The 10,431-nt window shown below is 53.4% G+C and overlaps 1 protein-coding gene across 1 annotated transcript; it reads right to left on the reverse strand.

Annotated features, from left to right (window-relative positions):
* Positions 1 to 39: 39 nt before the first annotated feature.
* Positions 40 to 9,071, reverse strand: UPK1A (uroplakin 1A). Its single transcript, XM_042919185.1, has 7 exons — positions 8,991 to 9,071; positions 7,297 to 7,497; positions 3,654 to 3,728; positions 3,411 to 3,518; positions 2,047 to 2,226; positions 650 to 733; positions 40 to 567 (listed from the first exon to the last, which is right to left on the reverse strand). Exons 1-7 carry the CDS (start codon positions 9,069 to 9,071, stop codon positions 523 to 525), a joined length of 774 nt encoding a protein of 257 aa, XP_042775119.1. The 3' UTR covers positions 40 to 522.
* Positions 9,072 to 10,431: the final 1,360 nt, after the last annotated feature.

Raw genomic sequence — 10,431 nt, forward strand, 5'->3', positions numbered from 1 at the left:
CAAATTAATTCATTCAACCAGTATTTATTGAATATCCACGCTCAGCCCTCTGCTGGGTGATGCTGGGGACAATACAGTGACCATGAGCTTGTTCCTCCCTTCCTGGTGACCCTAGTCCACCAGAGAATAAACAACCCCAAACTATTTAGCAATAAGGGCCAACATCTACCCTGAAGGAGGAGCTTGGGGAGCTGTAAGAGAGGCATTGGTGATGGGGTGGGTGGGATCCCGGAAGGGTCCCCAGAGGACAGGACTTGAAATTGACACTGAAAGATGGGCCAGGAATCAGCAAAGTGAAATGACGTCAAGGGCTAAGGGCCCACGCACACATGTCCCAGGGTTTCGGGGCACCTCCAAGTCCCAGCAGGGCTCAGAAACCTGGGAAAAGGTCTTTGGTGAGGAAGGAGGGAAGCTTGAGGGAGGTGGGAAGGGGAGAGCTGAGGCAGCCATCCAGTCCGCGGCCGGAGGAAACAGGAACAGGAGGAGGAAGAGGCCGAGGCGTGCATGCGGCCTTCCTGTTCCTCACAACGTGGTGTAGAAATACATGGCCATCAGCATCACAGGCAGCTGGAGGAGGAGGCAGTGGAGTGAGGGGCGCTCCAGCCCCACACGCACATCCCGCCTAACCCAGAGGCTCCCCACCTCTCACCGTCCACATCAGGATGGCAAACCCAAACCACGAGATGCCCCATGTGTAGCTGTCGATGGCATGGCTGATGTGCTCGAAGCAACCCTGGGAGGGGGAGAGACAGGGGGTGGGGGTTGAGAAAATGTCACCGTGAGCCCTTGGGCAGGTGATTTCCTTCCTCAAGCCCTGGTTTGCTCCCCTGTGCAATGGGAGGTGTGGCAGTGTCTACCTCCCAGAGCGGTTCCGGGGAACCAGGGATGCGATGTGGAGCCCACCCCCCGCACAAGTGGGTACTGCCCTGTTGGTGGCTATGAGAGTCTGAGGGCAGTCTTGTCTAGAGCTGGCTTTCCATGCTGCCCGTAAGTTCCCAGGGTTTGAAATCTGCCTTTAGGATGAGTGCAGTTTTGCTACGTCCTTTAGGAATGAGGCCAGGTGGGGCCCGAGTCTCACAAGCGAGTCATTTCCACGTAGACCCCTGCCTCGACTTGGCAGCAGCAGAGAACGAGATTCAGGGTGTCTGTCCTGGAGTCAGGTGGGACTGAATTGGGGACCAGCTCTGCCACCTGTTAGCTGTTGGAGCCTAGGAATGATTCTGAGCCTCTAAGCCTCAGCTTCCCCGTCTGTGCAAGTGGCAACCCTGACGCACCGGCCTCCGAGAGCACTGGTGGGGATTCCATGGGACGACACGCGCGCGCGCGCGCGCACACACACACACACACACACACACACGCACTCCGCACAGAGTCGGGCTTGAGAAACGGCTGGGTGACTCTGACAGCGGTGATGGTTTGCACAGGCTCCTCTCTCCGTGACACCTGATCTAAGACGTGGCTGAAGCCCCCCCCCCCCACCCCCGGGGGCCCAAAGCAGCCAGAGCAACCACTGGGACTGGTTCCCCTCCCAGCTAATCTCCTCTGGTTTCAATCTCTGCCTCTGCACTCACCTTGCGCTAGTTAAAACGCCTAGTTGGGGCCTACCCTCCTGAAATCCAGCCCCAGCTCCATCCCTCGCTAGCGAGTGAGCTAGCTCCGTTTCCTCATCCTCAAAATGGGATCATTCTAATCTTTGCCTCCCAGGGCTGCGGTGAGAAATCAGACAAAAACTTGAAACACCTAGAAGAATGCCCGGCACCACGCAAAGGCTGGATAAGCGATGGCTGGTGTTGCTGTTGTGCGATTGCTGTTATTGTTGCTGTTCTTATTCCCAACTGAGAAAAGCCGCAGGTGCCAGGTCCTGGGCCTCCCCCTGACTAGCAGAGGGAGGGAGGGACCGACGGGGAGAGGGCTGGGCGAGCCAGAGAGAGGGGGGAGAAAGAAAAAGCCAGAGAGGGGAGGAGAGGACAGAGCGGCAGGGAGTGAGAGAGAGAAGAAACCGAGGCGGCCAGACCTGCAGACCGGTGGGGGGGGGGGGGCGCGCACCTTGGTGAACAGGTAGTCTGTGTGGCCCAGGCGGCAGCCTTCTTCATTGAGGGGAATGAAGTTGCCTGTCCGCCGACAGCACAATGGGGGCCAGGGGAGCACCACCTCCGGGGTGGCTGCCCGGAAGGCCGAGGTGAAGTTCACCCAATCCATAGGACCGGTTGTGCCACAGCACTCTTGCTGGAGAGAAAGGCCGGAGTCAGGCAGGCTCCGGCTCAGAGAGGACAGCCACTCGCCCGAGGTTGTAGAGTGAGGAAGCTGGGCCTGACTTCCCCATGTCCTCGGCTTCGCAGGGGCGGGGGGCCAGTGTCCGCGTCCCGTCACCAAGAGGCTGGTGGAGGATTTGGATCAAACCCGCCGTTTCGTTACTTATTTTAAAATTCTTTTGAATTAGCTGTCAACAAAACCCGAAGTAAATGACACCCAAAGGCAGAATTTTGGCTTCTTCAGGCCCCTGTGGGTGTTTAATTTGTGGCCCTGGATGATAAAATCATAGGTTCCTTCAAATACGAGTCCCCATCTTGGCTAGCTGTATGACTTGAACCGAATTGGGACCTCAATTTCCCTTGGGTCCTCAATATTCTTCTCTTGTGCCACATCGCATTGGGTTTAATTAAGAATGTGGCTTCGGGGGCGCCTGGGTGGCTCAGTCAGTGAAAACAGTGACTTTCGGCTCAGGTCATAATCTCGCGGTTCACGAGTGTGAGCCCCACGTTGGGCTCTGTGCCGACAGCTCAGAGCCTGGAGTCTGCTGCGGATTCTGTGTCTCTCTCTTTCTCTCTGCCCCTCCCTCGCTCATGCTGTCTCTGTCTCTCTCTCAAAAATAAACATTAGGAAAAAAAAAAAAAGAATGTGCTTCTGGAAGCTGATGGTCTGGGTTTCAATCCTTCTGGTTCTGTGACCTACCAGCTGTGTGACCTTGTGTAAGCCACTCAACCTCTTACCTTGGTTTCCTCATTGTTAAAAAGCTGATCTCCTTTATGGGGTAGTTGTGAGGAATAAGTAAGCTTTAAAGGTGCTTTGAACAGTACTAAAGAAGTTAGTACTCATTACATTTCGTTATTATGATTACCATCATTATTAAGAAGGTATGTGTAATGATTAAGAGCAGGGACTCTGGTTATAGGCTGTCAGATCTTGATCCCAGCTTACCAACCGCGTGACATTGGACAAGTGACATTCCCTTTTTGGGCCTGTCTCCTCATCTGGAAAATGGCCATGACCAGCTCTCCCCACCCCCCATAAGAACCGCAGGAGAGGGTATCATCTACCAGTGGGCATAATGGGAGCCCTAGCTACCTCAGAGTCCCAGGTCCTCCAGCCCTCCCCATCCCTTCGCCCGCCTCAACCCCCCCCATGTCCACCTCAATCATGATGCGGTCCCAGAGACGAGTCAGTTCCCGGCCCTGGTCCGTGTCTGCACTGTAGAAGGTCAGCATCTGCTTGGTAATCAGGGATGGGTTGGACACCATCTGCGGAGGTCCAGGAAGAAGAGGATCCAGTGGGGCTGGGTGGGGCGGGAGGTCAACCTCCACCCCACCCCCAGGCCCAGACCCTTGCCACCCTCCCCCAAGTCATGCCCCTCCCCTGGCCTCTGCCCAGCTCACATAGTCTCGGTGAGTGTAGGATGTGATGCAGGAGGCGCACTCAAAGATGTAGACGATGAGCATGAGCACCAGGTACTGGGGAAAGAGGGAGGGAGAGACAGAGGGACAGCCCGGTCAGGGCAAAGCCTGTATCAAGTCACACCCCCTCAAGGGATGGACTGATGGATGGAAATGCAACTTTATTTTATTTTATTTTAATGCTTTTATTTATTTTTGAGAGAGAGAGAGAGACAGAGCATGAGCAGGGCAGGGGCAGACAGAGAGAACTCTAAGCAATTCACTGAATTCTAAGCAATTCACAGAATTCTAAGCAGGCTCCAGGCTCTGAGCTGTCGGCCCAAAGTCCGACGTGGGGCTCGAACCCACAAACCATGAGATCATGACCTGAGCCAAAGTCAGATGCCCAATCGACTGAGCCACCAAGGCGCCCCTAGAAATGCAACTTTAAAAAGAAGTGTAAGACAATGTGAACGGTAACATCTACGTGGTGGTTGTACGTACAGGGGTTCCCCGTTCAAGTCTTTCACCTTTTCTGTGTTTTTGATATATTTCTGTATTTTTTTTATAATAAAATGTTAGGAACAAATGAAAGCAACAGAAATATGTAAAGTATTTCCTGAAGCTAACTATTGGCTTGGGTGCAGTAAAATAAATGTCTACCATAGGAGGAAAAAAAAAAAAGACATTCTTGAGACAACCAGGAACATTTGGTTGTCTGTTTGTCTAGTCTGCGTTCAAACAGATATCGGAAGAGAGATATGAAGGAATTTGGGTGGGTTTTGTAGGTGCACCAGTGGCATAATGGTTGCGCATAAGAAGAAAAAAAGCTCTTCCCTCACCCCACGCCCTCTGCCTCAGAGCAACAGGGGGTGGAAAGTGGTCGTGCTAACCCCTCTGCCATGAGCTGAGACCCTGCGGTATAACACGTCTGGCTGCTCGAAACAGTGTCCTCATCACAGAGAAATGTGCACTCAAATATTTATGGGTAAATGACTAGGTGTCTGGAATGCACTTCAAAATACCCCAGAAAGAAGAATGTGGGCAGGCAGGGGTGGAGCAGAGGGGACAAAGCTGGCCAAGTCTATGGTCCATGTCGTTGAAACCAGGTGATGGGGGTGCCACTCGCTCTGCTCTATGTTTGAAATTTCCCATAAAATTCTATGCCTTACGTGGAAAGATGCTCAATGTCACTCCTCATCAGGGAAATACAAATCAAAACCACACCAAGATATCACCTCACACCCATCAGAGTGGCTAAAATGAACGACTCAGGAAACAACAGATGCTGGCGAGGATGTGGTGAAACGGGAAGCCTCTCGCGCTGTTGGTGGGAACGCAAGCTGGTGCCGCCGCTCTGGAAAACCGTGTGGAGGTTCCTTGAAAAACTAAAAATAGAACTACCCTATGACCCAGCAATAGCACTACTAGGAATTTACCCAAAGGATACAGGAGCACTGATGCATAGGCACTTGTACCCTGATGTTGATAGCAGCGCTTTCAACAATAGCCAAATCATGGAAAGAGCCTAAATGTCCATCAACTGACGAATCGATCAAGAAGATGTGGTTTATACATACAATGGAATACTACTTGGCAGTAAGAAAGAATGAAATCCTGCAGCAACCTGGATGGAACTGGAGGGTATTCTGCTAAGTGACATAAGTCAGGCAGAGAAAGATATCGTGTTTTCACTCATATGTGGAATTTCAGAAACTTAACAGGGAAGGGAAGGGGAAAAATAGTTTCAAACAGAGAGGGAGGCAAGCCATAAGAGACTCTTAAATACAGAGAACAAACTGAGGGTTGAAGGGGCAGGGGCGCGGCGGGGAGGGGAAAATGGGTGATGGGCATTGGGGAGGGCACTTGTGGGGATGAGCACTGGGTGTTGTATGTAAGCGATAGATCACGGGAATCTACCCCCAAAACCAAGAGCACACTGTATGCACTATGTTAGCCAACTTGACAATAAACTACATTAAAAAATAAAAAAATAAATAATGAAAGATTGAGAAACAAAGCAACATGTTAATGACTGGTGAATTTAGAAAGATTTGTGGGAGTTTACTGTTGCCACGATTCTGTAAGTTGGATAATTTTTCAAAATAAAATGTTTAAAAATGTTCTCCAGTCGGTAACCAATGTTCAATTTGCAATATTTGCAATAAAATATCATGTGAAAAAAATGCCCAGTTAAAAAAATAAAAATAAAAATAAATAAAATTTTGTGTCTTAGTTAATGACAAACTAATAAGGGAGACAGACACCTTTTTTTTTTTTTTTTCACCAGTTGGGTGAGCTTTTAGGGCTTAGGTTAAATGGTTATGCCAGAGAATTCCGTGCAGGAAAGAAAGAAAAAGAGAAGGAAAGCTTTTCCAAGGCTCCATCTTATAATAAGGCCCAGGTCCTTACCAAGGCTGGCAAGACTCACCCGATAGGCCCACCTTCCCCTTCTCGCCCTCATGCCCCTTGCCCACCGCCCACTGTACCCACTCCATCCAACCTCATTTCCTCTCCTTCCCCGCCACCCCCACTTGGCTCTGACTTCAGAGCCTTTGCTCTTGCTGTTCCCTCCCCCACGCATGCTCTTCCGCATGCTCTTCCTGTAGACACAAGGCTCACTCCCTCACCTGCCCAAGGCCTTCTCTGGCCGCAGGCCTCCCCTGCCCCAGCTCCGGCTCTCCCTCCCCTCTTCGCTGTGCACTGCTGCTCCCGTTGGAGCATCCTCCCCTGGGACAAGGGGTTCACCAGAGCCCCAGTGCCCAGCACGGGGTTTGGCACGTGGTTCTTGTTCAATAAACGTTTGTCGATTGAATAAGTAGCTGCTCCCGGGAATCGAAAAGGCCCTTGATTGTAGAGGAGGCGCCATGTTGGCTCTGCAGCACTGGGGCCGGGATTAGAGGCCCTGCCTTCCCGAACGCCTGGGCTGTTGGCCTCTTTGAACCCCGGTTTCCTCAACTGGGAAAGGGGCAGAGAAGCATAACTTCGGAGGCTTCTGGGGAGATCGGCGGAGCTCATTTTCTAAACTGCTCAGCCTAGTGCCGGGCACAGGAGGGGTGCTTGGGAAGTGTGGGTTCTTGTCGTGGTGGTCATTCCTGGCAGAAATTCAGAGCACGGGCTCGAGCTGAACTACTCGGGTTCAAATCCCGGCTCTGTCACCCGCTCGCTGTGCAACCCTGGATGAGTGACTTCGCTTCTCCGAGCCTCAGTTTCTACTCTGTCAGACGGGTTCACGATGAGGATGCTATCTCACGGTAGGTTGTGAGGAATAAATGAGCCAATCTAGGTAAAATCTAGAATGTAGCGAGCACTCCTTGAACGGTAGCTGTGCTGTCATTACTGTTGTTGTTCACGAGCACAGACTCTTGGGGACCGACTAGCTGAGGTTCGAATCTCAGCCCTGCCACTCAAGAATCATCCTCCTGGGCAGAGCTTCCTTGCCTTCCTCTCTGTGCCCCAATTTTCTTTGGAAATTGAGGATAGCAGCTGAGCCTGTTACTGGGTGAGGGAAAGATTAAATCGGATGACAGGCCCAAGTGTGGCACCATGACGAACACACACTCGTGGCTGCGGCGGTGGTTACTATGGTTCCGTGTGGATGATCTCCGTGCCCACCCGTCCCCATGCCCTGCCCCCGGGGCCTCACCGTGAGGATCATGGACCGGCGGCGGCAGAGCGCCGCGCCCACACCAAAGCTGGCCACCACGAAGAAGGAGAAGCCGCAGAAGATGGCGATCCAGGCGCCAGCGAAGACGTCATCCTTGCCAGAGACGCCCATCAGTGGGTACACGCGGTACTGGTCAGCTGTCACCCACACCGTCTCAGCAAACAGGGCCAGGCCTGACAGCTGGACAGGGCAACAGGTTAGAAAGGCTGGCTCAGGCGTGGCAGCCGGGGCTGCGGGACTCTCTGTGAACAAGTTCCCCTTCCGAGCCCCCACCGGCCTCAGTAAAGCGGGCTGTAGTAAGAAGGGCAAGGACCTCGCCTTCCGTGAGTGGGGATGGGGCTGGGCAGAGGCCAGAAGGGAAGGGCTGCCCAGCCGGATCCCTGCCCCCCGCCCACATCCCGGCCGCCAGTTGCTTCAAGGACACGAGGAGATGCCACACACACAGCCCAGAGCGCACGACTGGAACAGGGGAGATGCTTGATCCCATGCCCTCTCTCAATAGTGTTGTTATTCCCGAGCTGAGGAATCTGGCCGGGGCCGGAACAACTACAAACGCATCAACCCTTTGACCCACAATTCCGCCTGCAGTGATCAATCCTGCTTGTGCAGGAAAATCATAAACCCACACAGTTATTTCCTGTGTCCCCATGTAAAAGGAACCGGCGTGCCACACGAGGGAGTGCTCTGCAGTTATGACAAAGGGGCGAGGAGGCTGAGGACTCACGTGGAAGGGCCTACAGACTAGGTCAGCGGGAGAAACGGGGAGGCACAGAACAGGATGTGGAATGGGCTGTATCTTGGACAAAAAGGGAAGAAAATAGGTATACACGTTCCTATTGCTTAAAGAAATTGTTGGCGAAACTAAAAATCTAGGTACTTATAGGGATGAGAGATGGGAAGCAAGGAGAGAGGAAGACTTCTCAGTGGCTACCTTTGACAACACACCGACGCTCGTGGGGTATTTAGTGTGTGCGCGCCAGGCACGGTCCCACTAACTGCTTTCTGTGTGATAGTCATCGTCACCAGCTGCAGGGTACTACGGTTGTCATGGCCGATACAAACAGTAACCATGTGTCGTCCCACGCTCCGCACGAATCTGATAACTCACCTTAAACTCTCGGCATTCCTATTTCATCTCCATCTACAGATGAGAAAACTGAGGCCCAGAAAGATTACGTTGCTGGCCCCAGGTCCCACAGTAGAAAGCAGCAGAGCTGGGATTTGAGCCCAGGCCGTCTGGCTCCAGAGCCATGTACAGGCATCACAGTTTAAAAAATTAAATAGTAATTAATAAGACATTGCTATGGTTAGTACTCATTACGATGGGCCTCCTGTGCCCCAAGCAGGCACTTTATGTCTATAGTCATGTTAACGAGGACAACATTTGTCAAGCACTTTTTCGGAGCTGAGGGTCAGTATGGATTAACCCACACAACAGTCCCCACAATGGGGACACCAATCTATCGATGAGGAAGCAGCACGGAGAAGGAGAGTGGCTTGCTGGAGTTTGCAAAGCTGGGGAGCCGCAGAGCCGGGATTGGAATCCAGGCTGCTCTGGCTTGACGGCCTGCAGCCATCACCAACCCGGGAGTCCTGGGCCCTGAGCCCCCACCCTCAGGTATCCCCTCCTCCCTGCCCGCCCGCTGGGCTCCCAGCACTGGGGGAGGTCTCACCAGAATAATGATGTTGCCCACCACCAGCAGTCCCACCACAACCGGAGACCCCTTCTCCGCCTCTGCTGCCGCAGAAGCCATAGTCCTGCTGGGGACACATGAGTGGGAGTGAGGCCAGGAGGGGAGGGAAGCCCCACCAGCCTCACTCCACACCCCAGCTGCCGGGGGTGCTCCTGGCTCTCTGCTGGCCCCAGACTGGTGCTGAATGAATCTCCCCACAACCCTGATGGCGGGCCACTTTACAGACAAGGAAACCGAGGCTCATTGGCCAGAGCTCAGTGCTGGCCTCCCTGCACCTCATAATTTCCTAGTTTCCCTTGCTCATCCAGACCCTCCAGAGCCCCCTCCTCACCTTCTCTTTCCGAAGCCTCTGTGGTCAGCCCCTCCCACAGTGGCTGCCTATATATCTATGCCCAGGCCCCTCCTTGGGCCAGTCTCCCAGGAAGGAGGAAGGGAGTCGGGAGGAGGAGGGGACAAGAGGTCAAGCAAGCCGACCAGCATGGGAAAACAGATTTATGAGCACCCCACCCCCCAACCCAGGTGATTTATAGACCTGAAATTCAAGATTGTGCTAATGTCTGGCTACATGAGCAGCGTGATGTGCCCATGGCCTCCGGTTCCCAGGCTGTCTTGGTGGGGGAGGGGGCCGGGCCACCTGATGTCTCTCCTTAGGACATGGGCCTTCTTGGGAGCAGGGGGGAGATCCAGGTTGGATCCACGTGTGAATCCTGAATTCCAGAACCGCCTCCTGTGCTGGTGGCTCCACCTCTCCGAGGCTGGGAGCCCAGGGGGAGGCCCAGACAGGGACCCAGCAGGCTAGGACAGAGCAGGACCAAGGCAAGGAGGTGGGGAGGAGATGAGGGAGCAGGTGAGAGGGCAGCTCAGAAGGCTGATTATATGGGCTGCAGGCTAAGGGAAGAGGACGGCTGGAGACAGGTGTGTGAGGGGAGTTCCGGATGAGCGCACAAGAGGGGGAAGAGAGTGTGCCAGAAAAAGAGGGAGGGCACACTGAATGGGCTTGGTGGGAGAAAAGCAACCCCTCCCCCCACCCCCCACGGACAAAGCAGGGTCACAGCGAGGAGCCATAAGTGGAAATGTCTTCAGGCTACAGAATCAAGAGACCTACACTGAAATCCCAGCTCTGCTCCTCTGGGCTGCGCAACTTGGTGCGTGCGTTTGCCCATCTGCAGAATGGGTATCATTCTTATACTTATAGCAGTGGGAACTGAGTGCAGGGATGTCTGCAAAGGATGCCCTCTGGGCGCGTGTACAGCAAGAGGCCAGGCTGCACCAGCAATGCTCCCAAGAGGCCCACTTTTCCTCTGATGGCGCCCTCTAGTGGCAAGAGGTTGGTTCCTTAGATGAAAATGGCTTGGGGCACCCAGTCACTCCCCAGAACTCAAGAACCAAGGCATTTACCATGTTTTTTCTCTGAGCTGTA

The sequence above is a fragment of the Panthera leo genome, chromosome E2 (genome assembly GCF_018350215.1).
Source record: "Panthera leo isolate Ple1 chromosome E2, P.leo_Ple1_pat1.1, whole genome shotgun sequence".
Classification (NCBI taxonomy): domain Eukaryota; kingdom Metazoa; phylum Chordata; class Mammalia; order Carnivora; family Felidae; genus Panthera; species Panthera leo.

Bases quoted from the DNA above. Each gene is read 5' to 3' on its own strand.
- UPK1A (XM_042919185.1), bottom strand. From the start codon at position 9,071: ATGGCTTCTGCGGCAGCAGAGGCGGAGAAGGGGTCTCCGGTTGTGGTG. The intron at 3,729-7,296 runs GTGAGGCCCCGG...CTCTTTCCCCAG, and splicing joins GCCGGTCCATGATCCTCACG to TACCTGGTGCTCATGCTCAT. The intron at 3,519-3,653 runs GTGAGCTGGGCA...GGACCTCCGCAG, and splicing joins CCTACACTCACCGAGACTAT to ATGGTGTCCAACCCATCCCT.